Source organism: Salmo salar, chromosome 26 (assembly GCF_965601325.2).
Source record: "Salmo salar chromosome 26, fSalSal1, whole genome shotgun sequence".
NCBI classification, from domain to species: domain Eukaryota; kingdom Metazoa; phylum Chordata; class Actinopteri; order Salmoniformes; family Salmonidae; genus Salmo; species Salmo salar.
The window spans coordinates 32285014-32298070 of record NC_138316.1 but is presented as its reverse complement, the minus strand read 5'-3'; the positions used below and the strand labels follow the sequence as shown (position 1 = coordinate 32298070).

Genomic DNA, 13057 nt, shown 5'->3' with positions numbered 1-13057 from the left:
CACTCTACAACTATCCTTTAGGTAAACTCTCATTACAACCCTACTACCCTGTTAAAACAGTCACCACTCTACAACTATCCTTTAGGTAAACTCATTACAACCCTACTACCCTGTTATAACAGTCACCACTCTACAACTATCCTTTAGGTAAACTCTCATTACTACCCTACTACCCTGTTAAAACAGTCACCACTCTACAACTATCCTTTAGGTAAACTCTCATTACAACCCTACTACCCTGTTAAAACAGTCACCACTCTACAACTATCCTTTAGGTAGACTCATTACAACCCTACTACCCTGTTAAAACAGTCACCACTCTACAACTATCCTTTAGGTAAACTCTCATTACAACCCTACTACCCTGTTAAAACAGTCACCACTCTACAACTATCCTTTAGGTAAACTCTCATTACAACCCTACTACCCTATTATAACAGTCACCACTCTACAACTATCCTTTAGGTAAACTCATTACAACCCTACTACCCTATTATAACAGTCACCACTCTACAACTATCCTTTAGGTAAACTCATTACAACCCTACTACCCTGTTAAAACAGTCACCACTCTACAACTATCTTTTAGGTAAACTCATTACAACTCTACTACCCTGTTAAAACAGTCACCACTCTACAACTATCCTTTAGGTAAACTCTCATTACAACCCTACTACCCTGTTAAAACAGTCACCACTCTACAACTATCCTTTAGGTAAACTCATTACAACCCTACTACCCTGTTAAAACAGTCACCACTCTACAACTATCCTTTAGGTAAACTCTCATTACAACCCTACTACCCTGTTAAAACAGTCACCACTCTACAACTATCCTTTAGGTAAACTCTCATTACAACCCTACTACCCTGTTAAAACAGTCACCACTCTACAACTATCCTTTAGGTAAACTCATTACAACTCTACTACCCTGTTAAAACAGTCACCACTCTACAACTATCCTTTAGGTAAACTCTCATTACAACCCTACTACCCTGTTAAAACAGTCACCACTCTACAACTATCCTTTAGGTAAACTCTCATTACAACCCTACTACCCTGTTAAAACAGTCACCACTCTACAACTATCCTTTAGGTAAACTCATTACAACCCTACTACCCTGTTAAAACAGTCACCACTCTACAACTATCCTTTAGGTAAACTCTCAATACAACCCTACTACCCTGTTAAAACAGTCACCACTCTACAACTATCCTTTAGGTAAACTCATTAAAACCCTACTACCCTGTTAAAACAGTCACCACTCTACAACTATCCTTTAGGTAAACTCTCATTACAACCCTACTACCCTGTTAAAACAGTCACCACTCTACAACTATCCTTTAGGTAAAGGGAGAGACAGATGGAGGGGGAGAGAGGGATGGATAGATACAGCGAGAGCTCTCCATTACCTTGATGGTGGGAAGGACAAGGTCCATGGCTGCACACTGTCTTGGTGTCAGGCTACGGGCTTCCTCTCTGATCACATGGTCCTAGACAGGAGAGAATAGAAAGAGATAGATTCATTAATAAATGTTTCCATAACATTCTTCTTAGAGAGGACACACACACACACACACACACACACACACACACACACACACACACACACACACACACACACACACACACACACACACACACACACACACACACACACACACACACAGCCAGATTACATTTCAGATGTTTGCATATGATAAGATTGCTATGTACATTGTAATGGAAAACTGTAATTTATATGTTAATTTTAGGTATTATCAACAGTAAAAATGATGGAGCATTGTGGGAAAATTGCTGTATTTCAAAATTGCTGTATTTCAAATGGTAATGTAATTCCACCCAGAATACAGTACCGTATCTTTGGAGCGCCAAAAACATTTTGACCAGTAGTGGGTGCATGGTATAGTTGTTCCTTGCTCATTAACATATTTTGAGGCGTACTGTAATATATAAAATACATAATTTTACTTGCCACCGAGCTGCCTGTAAACTACTGTCAAATTCATGGCAACCCCTTTACAGTGTATTATTATGGTGGTTCCTGAGATGGTAAACACATTGTGAGATCTGATCATTTGATTCAGCAGGAGAACACAGAAAAACAGTACAGACAGCGACAGTACAGTTGCTTGCAAATTGCTGCTCAACCATGGCGCATCACAGAGACAATACTGTCTCCCTATCTTTCTGCTGTGCATCTTGGAACATGAAATGAGACTAGTGACTGTGATCAAAGAGTGTAACTGTGGGAAGATCTTTTAATGTAGGAGTAGAGATACAGGGACTTCATTAAAAACAGTTCATCTGTGTTACAGACGGATTGGAAAGCAACCACGATTACGTAATATGATGAAGATTTGACCAGTTTAGTCATGGGTTTATAGCATGAAGTGGAGTTGCATGACTAGGGTAGGAGAGGGCTGTTTTAGCAGAGATTACCTCAATCTGGATGTAATCACTATGTGAACTAACCAACTAACACAGATCTACTGCTCTGGAGGACGTATGTTGTGTACTGTGTGGGACTAGTGACGGACTAGAGATTGCAAAAACCCAGAACTGCCTATTAAACTCTGTTTTTTAACACAGTCTCTCACTCATTCTCTCTTTCTCTCTTTCTTTATTTCTCACACATACACACACTCATGGTGTGCCCCAGACCTACCTTGAGTTTGGATAGCTGTCCCAGGTCCTTGGCAGCACTGAAAATCATCTGGGCTCCTTGCTGTGAGGAGAAAAGACAGACAGGGTTATACTCTATATATACACCTTTGAAGCACTTACATACGGAATATAATGTGAAAGCAAACATGAAGGTGGTACTGTAAAGGATATTGTTTTCATTGGTGTTGTTGTTGTGTGTGTGTGTGTGTGTGTGTGTGTGTGTGTGTGTGTGTGTGTGTGTGTGTGTGTGTGTGTGTGTGTGTGTGTGTGTGTGTGTGTGTCTGTGTGTGTGTGTGTGTGTGTGTGTGTGTGTGTGTGTGTGTGTGTGTCTGTGTGTGTGTGTGTGTCTGTGTGTGTGTGTGTGTGTGTGTGTGTGTGTGTGTGTGTGTGTGTCTGTGGGCGTGTTTAGACCAGAAGTGTCTGTGGGCGTGTTTAGACCAGAAGTGTCTGTGGGCGTGTTTAGACCAGAAGTGTCTGTGGGTGTGTTTAGACCAGAAGTGTCTGTGGGCGTGTTTAGACCAGAAGTGTCTTTGGGCGTGTTTAGACCAGAAGTGTCTGTGGGCGTGTTTAGACCAGAAGTATCTTTGGGCGTGTTTAGACCAGAAGTGTCTGTGGGCGTGTTTAGACCAGAAGTGTCTGTGGGCGTGTTTAGACCAGAAGTGTCTGTGGGCGTGTTTAGACCAGAAGTGTCTGTGGGCGTGTTTAGACCAGAAGTGTCTGTGGGCGTGTTTAGACCAGAAGTGTCTGTGGGCGTGTTTAGACCAGAAGTGTCTGTGGGCGTGTTTAGACCAGAAGTGTCTGTGGGCATGTTTAGACCAGAAGTCTCCACATGAATAGTAAAACATTTTCTTTTGACCAACTGGGGACATTTTGTTAGTCCCCACAAGGTCAAATGCTATTTCTAGGGGGTTTAGGGTTAAGGTTAGAATTAGTGTTAGGGTTACAATTAAGTTTAGGGTTAGGGGTAAGGTTAGATTTTGAGGTAAAGGTTAGGGTTGTGATTAGGGGTTAGGGAAAATAGAATTTTGATCAGGACAGAATTGTGTCCCCCCACAAGGTTAGTTATACAAGACTGTGTGTGTGTGTTTGAGAACATCCCTTCTGGGTGTTGTCAGCCTTGTCAGTGTTGCTTGTTGGAAAAGCAGGTTTGGATTTTCATTCCTCTATCCAGGCTTCACTAACATTTCCTGCATGACTGACACATAAAGAGAGGAGACACCATCTTGTCCTAACTTTGTAAATATCCTCTATGGTGCGTCTGTGTTTTGTACATATTTGTGTGTGGGAGTGTGTCGGTGTGTGCGCATTGACAGACTAGAGGATATTCCAGCCAGAGGTAGAGAGGTAGGCAACCCTGGTCATGGAATGTTGCAGATACTGTACTGTAGTGATTTTTCCATTAGATCGTTTTTTGTTTCGGTCCTGGGAGACCAGGTACAGTAGGTAGAATTTAGCCCAGCTCTGATATTGGCCAATTATCTCATTTGGTGCCTGCTGGGGGCAAGTAAACACTTCAGTATCTGTAGCACTCCAGAACCACAGCTACCTACTCCTGCCCCAGTGTAAGAGGTTCTCCCATCATGGTTAGAATAGTTTCATGTCTTACAGTGGTCATTGAGAGGTGTGAGGACTATCTGTCTCTCAGTGTTGTTGTTGTGTGTGTGTGTGTGTGTGTGTGTGTGTGTGTGTGTGTGTGTGTGTGTGTGTGTGTGTGTGTGTGTGTGTGTGTGTGTGTGTGTGTGCGTGCATGTGTGTTTATATATACAGTATCATCTTACAGTCTGGCAATTGAGAGGCGGAATGATGTGTGTGTGTGTGTGTGTGTGTGTGTGTGTGTGTGTGTGTGTGTGTGTGTGTGTGTGGTGTGTGTGTGTGTGTGTGTGTGTGTGTGTGTGTGTGTGTGTGTGTGTTTGGTGTGTATAACATAACATCTTACATTCTGGTCATTGAGAGGAGGTAAGACTATCATTCTCTCAATAGTGTTGAGGACGATCTTCCACAGTTCCTTCAGGACTCGTTTCAACACCGTCTTCTCACAGATCTTTGCAAATAAAATCAAACTGCAAAGCAGAGCAGAGACAGAGCAGAGAGAGACAGAGCAGAGAGAGACAGAGCAGAGAGAGACAGAGCAGAGAGAGACAGAGACAGAGATAGAGACAGAGCAGAGCGGAACAGAGAAGAGACAGAGCAGAGCGGAACAGAGCAGAGCGGAACAGAGCAGAGCGAGACATAGCAGAGAGAGACAGAGCAGAGAGAGACAGAGACAGAGATAGAGACAGAGCGGAACAGAGAAGAGACAGAGCAGAGCGGAACAGAGCAGAGCGAGACAGAGCAGAGCGAGACATAGCAGAGAGAGACAGAGCAGAGCGGAACAGAGCAGAGAGAGACAGAGCAGAGCGGAACAGAGCAGAGAGAGACAGAGCAGAGAGAGACAGAGCAGAGAGAGATAGAGCAGAGAGAGACAGAGACAGAGAGAGACAGAGCAGAGAGAGATAGAGAGAGACAGAGACAGAGACAGAGCAGAGCGGAACAGAGCAGAGAGAGACAGAGCAGAGAGAGACAGAGCAGAGAGAGACAGAGCAGAGAGAGACAGAGCAGAGAGAGATAGAGCAGAGAGAGACAGAGACAGAGAGAGACAGAGCAGAGAGAGATAGAGAGAGACAGAGACAGAGACAGAGCAGAGCGGAACAGAGCAGAGAGAGACAGAGCAGAGCGGAACAGAGCAGAGAGAGACAGAGCAGAGAGAGACAGAGCAGAGAGAGATAGAGCAGAGAGAGACAGAGACAGAGAGAGACAGAGCAGAGAGAGATAGAGAGAGACAGAGACAGAGACAGAGCAGAGCGGAACAGAGCAGAGACAGAGACGGAGCAGAGCGGAACAGAGCAGAGAGAGACAGAGCAGAGAGAGACAGAGCAGAGAGAGACAGAGCAGAGAGAGACAGAGCAGAGAGAGACAGAGCAGAGAGAGACAGAGCAGAGAGAGATAGAGCAGAGAGAGACAGAGACAGAGCGGAACAGAGCAGAGACAGAGCAGAGAGAGACAGAGCAGAGCGGAACAGAGCAGAGAGAGACAGAGCAGAGAGAGACAGAGCAGAGCGGAACAGAGCAGAGAGAGACAGAGCAGAGAGAGACAGAGCAGAGCGGAACAGAGCAGAGAGAGACAGAGACAGAGCAGAGAGAGACAGATCAGAGAGAGACAGAGACAGAGCAGAGAGAGACAGAGATAGAGACAGAGACAGAGACAGAGCAGAGACAGAGACAGATACAGACAGATACAGACAGAGACAGAGACAGAGCAGAGCAGAGCGGAACAGAGCAGAGAGAGACAGAGCAGAGAGAGACAGAGCAGAGAGAGACAGAGCAGAGAGAGATAGAGCAGAGAGAGACAGAGCAGAGAGAGACAGAGCAGAGAGAGATAGAGAGAGAGAGATAGAGCAGAGAGAGATAGAGCAGAGAGAGACAGAGACAGAGCAGAGCGGAACAGAGCAGAGACAGAGCAGAGAGAGACAGAGCAGAGCGGAACAGAGCAGAGAGAGACAGAGCAGAGAGAGACAGAGCAGAGCGGAACAGAGCAGAGAGAGACAGAGCAGAGACAGACAGAGCAGAGAGAGACAGAGACAGAGCAGAGAGAGACAGAGATAGAGACAGAGACAGAGCAGAGACAGAGACAGAGACAGAGACAGATACAGACAGAGACAGAGACAGAGACAGAGACAGAGACAGAGACAGATACAGACAGAGACAGAGACAGAGACAGAGACAGAGACAGAGACAGAGCAGAGACAGAGAGAGACAGAGACAGAGCAGAGCAGAGCAGAGCGGAACAGAGACAGAGACAGAGACAGAGACAGAGACAGAGCAGAGCAGAGCAGAGCGGAACAGAGACAGAGACAGAGACAGAGACAGAGACAGCAGAGCCAACAGTCTAAGTCAGATGTAAAACCACAGCAGAAACACAATCATTAGACTTTCAAATCAACGTTTTTGAGATGTTTTGAGACTTCTATAGTAGTCTAATGTCAAGATGAAACCCCATCCCACGACATCTGTTGTGTAGATCCAGCTATATGCCTCCAGCCCAAAGATAAGAATAGAGTAAACCAGGAAAAACAGGGAATTAGACAGTGCTTATCTTTTCAATTTATTTGTGATGAAGGCGTATAGCTGGATTTACACAACTGATGTCGTGGGATGTGCTTTCATCTAGAAATTAGACTACTTTAGAGGTCTGAAAACATCTGACAAACTTTAATTTATGAATGAAATGTCCCTTTAACAACGTTACAGACGTTACAAGCCACATACGTCACAGGGCCTATAGGAAGACAACAGGATCAAACACAATCATGGGTGAAGTTCAAAAAGCCATGATATGTGGAATAAATGCATCAGCTTCACGTGATAATCTCAGCGAATGGAAAGCCTTGGCTGAGGATTTCGTTTTGCATATTATTAAGAAGATTCTACAGTAATACCCCATTGGCCTCGATGTTGCCGTGAGTGTCTGAGAGAGAATCACACAGCTTATGCGCACACACACACACACACACACACACACACACACACACACACACACACACACACACACACACACACCACACACACACACACACACACACACACACACACACACACACACACACACACACACACACACACACACACACACACACTCTCTCTTTCAGGGATGGATGTCAGAGTAGAGAAGATAGCCTACAAGATAATGTTGGAATACATACAGCTAGCTCCCTGTTGAGTACTGGATTGAATATCAATATGGATGTTACCACTCTGAAGTAGAGAAACACCTACAACAATAACAAATGCACAAAGGCATGCAAGCACTCACACACACCTAAATACACGGAGAAACACATACCCTAACTAAATTCAAAGGGACACAAATAACACACACAGATGCTCGTACACACACATAAAAACACCTACATGTTTTTCATTGCCTGTGTGTGTGTGTGTGTGTGTGTGTGTGTGTGTGTGTGTGTGTGTGTGTGTGTGTGTGTGTGTGTGTGTGTGTGTGTGTGTGTGTGTGTGTGTGTGTGTGTGTGTGTGTGTGTGTGTGTGTGATTTTTGTGTATGTGATCCTCTACTGCAGGAGAAGTGGTAACATCAGTATTGATATTGAATCAAGTGTATCCATAACACCTCCAGACTGACTCATTATGATGTGGAATAGAGCCATATCATCCTGCCTTTCCACAGCATGGACCTACTATAGACCTACTGTAAGGGAGTGCGTAACTGGCTGCAGGGAAGTCAGGCGCAGGCGAGCAGAAATGGGTAGCAAACGGAGCCCTTTATTGAGGCGAACAAAGCACGGCACTCAGAAAACTAAACGCACATGGGTTACAATTACCCGTCGCAAACCAGCCTGGAGTACCCATACGTTTACACCTAACAATTCCACACACCAACATGGGGGGAAACAGAGGGTTATATGCAAGACGAGTAATGAGGGAATGCAAACCAGGTGTGCGGGAAAACAAGACAAAACAAATGGAAAATGAAAGGTGGATCGGTGATGGCTAGAAGACCGGTGACGTCGAACAAGGAGAGGGACCGACCTCGGCGGAAGTCGTGACACCTACTAGGACTGGGATCATCAACTAGACTCTTGAGCTGATGGTCAGGGGGCCGGAACATTATTACAAATCATTTGTAGACTGCAAATTGGCCGCAACTAGCTAAAACAGATACAATATTTAACTGAAACATAATAATATCAAACCTTGCTTACGTTTGTATACAATCACATATACAGCTAATTGCCACAATAATGGAAACACTTGAGTAAATTAGGGATGCAAAGTATATTGAAAGCAGGTGCTTCCACACAGCTGTGGTTCCTGAGTTAATTAAGCAATTAACATCCCATCATGCTTAGGGTCATGTATAAAAATGATTGGCTGGCCATTATTTTGGTTACCATGGCTTTGCCCCCAAAATATGACAATGATCCCATCCAAAGGACAAAAGTGGTAACTGAATGGTTTGATGAGCATGAAAACGATGTAAACCATATGCCATGGCTTTCTCAGTCACCAGATCTCAATCCATTTGAACACTTATGAGAGATTCTGGAGCAGCGCCTGAGACAGCGTTTACCACCACCATCAACAAAACACCAAATTATTATGGTATCGTATTCCTCCAATAGAGTTCTGGACACTTTATGAATCTATGCAAGGTGCATTGAAGTTGTTCTGGCTCGTGGTGGCCCAACACCCTATTAAGACACTTTATGAATCTATGCAAGGTGCATTGAAGTTGTTCTGGCTCGTGGTGGCCCAACACCCTATTAAGACACTTCATGTTTGTGTTTCCTTTATTTTGGCAGTTACCTGTATCTCTATTATGTGAGGGAATACTTTGGAACAGATTTCCACAATTATTATTATTAATGTTATTATTATTATTATTTTGCTCAGAAAAATTGGGGGGGCCAATAGGCCCGAGAGTTGGGGAACCCTGTAGTAGGCTAGCTGGTTACCTAACCCAAGGCTCTAACTAGAGGGCTGCAGGGATCAGAGATCGGGTCCGGACAGAGATCATTGCTGGGCGGTGGACATTTTTCTTGCTGCGGCTGGGAGCGGGCGGCCAGATCAGACAATTTTTGGATTGAAATGTTTTTGTTGTCCCACAGATTATTTGGAAACGCTCGTCTTTCTGCTTTGTATGCTTTAACCTACCTACTGTATTAAAAGCACATCTTCGTTGCATTATTCACACACTCAGAATTCGCTGCATGAAGTTAAGTAGCCTCCCTCTCCTCTTCCAGTTGGGCGTGCAAGATCAAGTGTGCTGCAGCAACCCCTGATCAATCACAATTAAAAAACGATTTATATATATATATTTTGGAGATGTATGAGATGTGTATATATATATATATATATATATATATATATATATATATATATATATATATATATATTGTTTACCATCACTGTTAGTGCACCAAAAAACTATTGTCAGCAGAGCAGGGAGAACAATACCCCCCACACACAAAAATTCCTCATCCCACCCATCTTCCCGCGACCAAGAAATGAACCTATTTCTTTGTTATTTTTGTGCATTTTGATATTGCTTATAGGTTGCAAAATTGCTGCGATCATGGCTACTGCATGTGATCTGCGTCGTCACATAGGCCTGTGCCTAAAATAACATTCCAGGACTACAGTTGGGTTCCGGACCAGCTCCTGCTCTAGCAGGTGAGAGTCAGACATAAAGCCAGCGGGTGTGGGCGGGTGCGATATGAAAATCTGTGGGTTCGGGCGGGAGCAGGATGAATACATCAGTCCCATGCAGACCTCTAGCTCCAACCTCTAGACTAACTGGTTAACTGACCCAAAGCTCCAACCTCTAGCTTAACTGATTAACTAACCCAAAGCTACAACCTCTAGGACAACTGGTTAACTTAACCAAAGCTCCAACTTCTTGGCTAACTGGTTAACTGACCCAAAGCTCCAACCTCTAGCTTAACTGATTAACTAACCCAAAGCTCCAACCTCTAGGGTAACTGGTTAACTAACCCAAAGCTACAACCTCTAGGGTAACTGGTTAACTAACCCAAAGCTACAACCTCTAGGGTAACTGGTTAACTAACCCAAAGCTACAACCTCTAGGTTAACTGATTAACTAACCCAAAGCTCCAACCTCTAGGGTAACTGGTTAACTAACCCAAAGCTACAACCTCTAGAGTAACTGATTAACTAACCCAAAGCTCCAACCTCTAGCTTAACTGATTAACTAACCCAAAGCTACAACCTCTAGGGTAACTGGTTAACTAACCCAAAGCTACAACCTCTAGGACAACTGGTTAACTTAACCAAAGCTCCAACTTATTGGCTAACTGGTTAACTGACCCAAAGCTCCAACCTCTAGCTTAACTGATTAACTAACCCAAAGCTCCAACCTCTAGGGTAACTGATTAACTAACCCAAAGCTACAACCTCTAGGACAACTGGTTAACTTAACCAAAGCTCCAACCTCTAGCTTAACTGATTAACTAACCCAAAGCTACAACCTCTAGGTTAACTGGTTAACTAACCCAAAGCTACAACCTCTAGGATAACGGCCACATGCATTCAGACACCTACTGAGTCACAATATGAATCCTCAGTAACTCCATGGTGAAAACAAACACCTACTTTTTATCCAGGAGTTGCATGAGGGTTTACGAACCTCTCAAATAACGGGTTACTAACCCAACCCTCTCAATTCTTGGCTAACTGGTTACCTTAATGTTAACTCAAGGGTGTAAACAGAAACCTACTATTTATCCAGGAGATAAATGGATATGCTACTGCATACTAACCTCTAAGCCAGCTGATAATATGCCTATAGGGACCTACTTTTTATCCAGGAGGTCCATGAGTGGTCTGAGGACAGTCTCAGCGTCCATGGCAGCGTTGCTCTTCCCTGCAGCACTCCCCTTCATCTGGACTAATTCCTGGTTCATCTGCTTTACACAGTCCTCAATCACCGGTTTGAAACTGGACAGGGAAATAACACAGGGTTAACAAAGATACACACATACCACAGATACACACAGACACACACATACCACAGATACACACATACACACAGGCCACAGACCACAGATACACACACACACACCAACACCCCCCCCCCCCCCCCTCACACACACACACCTGGAGCCGAAGACTGCACTGAGCTCATCCAGCACGATGTTGAGTTTGTTCTGCAGTTCCTTCAGTAGTTCACTGGCCTCAGCATCCAGCTGCAACAGTAACAGGCAGGGAGATGACCATCATTAGCTACTACATCAATACAGCATTATATCACTAACACCATACATCTCCATTATATCACTAACACTATACATGTCCATTATATCAGTAACACTATACATTTCCATTATATCACTAACACCATACATCTCCATTATATCACTTAACACTATACATCTCAATTATATCACTAACACTATACATCTCCACTATACATCTCCATTATATCACTAACACTATACATCTCTACTATACATCTCCATTATATCACTAACACTATACATCTCCATTATATCACTAACACCATACATCTCCATTATATCACTAACACCATACATCTCCATTATATCACTAACACTATACATCTCCACTATATCACTAACACCATACATCTCCATTATATCACTAACACTATACATCTCCATTATATCACTAACACCATACATCTCCATTATATCACTTAACACTATACATCTCAATTATATCACTAACACTATACATCTCCACTATACATCTCTATTATAGCAGTAACACTATACATCTTCATAATATCACTAACACTATACATCTCCATTATATCACTAACACTATACATCTCCACTATACATCTATATTATATCACTAAAACTATACATCTCCACTATACATCTATATTATATCACTAAAACTATACATCTCCACTATACATCTCTATTATATCACTAACACTATACATCTCCACTATACATCTCCATTATATCACTAACACTATTCATCTCCATTATATCACTAACACTATACATCTCCACTATATCACTAACACTATACATCTCCATTATATCACTAAAACTATACATCTCCACTATACATCTCCATTATATCACTAACACTATGCATCTCCATTATATCACTAACATTATACATCTCCATTATATCACCAACACTATACATCTCCATTATACATCTCCATTATATCAGTAACACTATACATCTCCATTATATCACTAACACCATACATCTCCATTATATCACTAACACTATACATCTCCACTATACATCTCCATTATATCAGTAATACTATACATCTCCATTATATCACCAACACTATACATCTCCATTATATCAGTAACACTATACATCTCCATTATATCACCAACACTATACATCTCCACTATACATCTCCATTATATCAGTAACACTATACATCTCCATTATATCACCAACACTATACATCTCCACTATACATCTCCATTATATCAGTAACTCTATACATCTCCATTATATCACCAACACTATACATCTCCACTATACATCTCCATTATATCAGTAACACTATACATCTCCATTATATCACTAACACCATACATCTCCATTATATCACTAACACTATACATCTCCACTATATCAGTAACACTATACATCTCCATTATATCACCAACACTATACATCTCCACTATACATCTCCATTATATCAGTAACACTATACATCTCCATTATATCACTAACACCATACATCTCCACTATATCACTAACACTATACATCTCCACTATACATCTCCATTATATCACTAACACTATACATCTCCACTATATCACTAACACTATACATCTCCACTATACATCTCCATTATATCAGTAACACTA

At 42.7% G+C, this 13057-nt stretch overlaps 1 protein-coding gene across 1 annotated transcript in view; it reads right to left on the bottom strand.

Moving 5' to 3' along the window:
- The window catches only part of LOC106593220 (protein unc-13 homolog C), a 171348-nt gene that overhangs the window by 37575 nt on the left and 120716 nt on the right, over positions 1-13057 (bottom strand). The window contains exons 24-28 of the mRNA XM_045708288.2: positions 11336-11424; positions 11036-11176; positions 4604-4727; positions 2669-2728; positions 1413-1493 (exon numbers count right to left, since the gene is read on the bottom strand). Of these exons, the coding sequence (XP_045564244.1) occupies positions 1413-1493; positions 2669-2728; positions 4604-4727; positions 11036-11176; positions 11336-11424 (495 nt within the window). The remainder of the gene's footprint in view (positions 1-1412; positions 1494-2668; positions 2729-4603; positions 4728-11035; positions 11177-11335; positions 11425-13057) is intronic.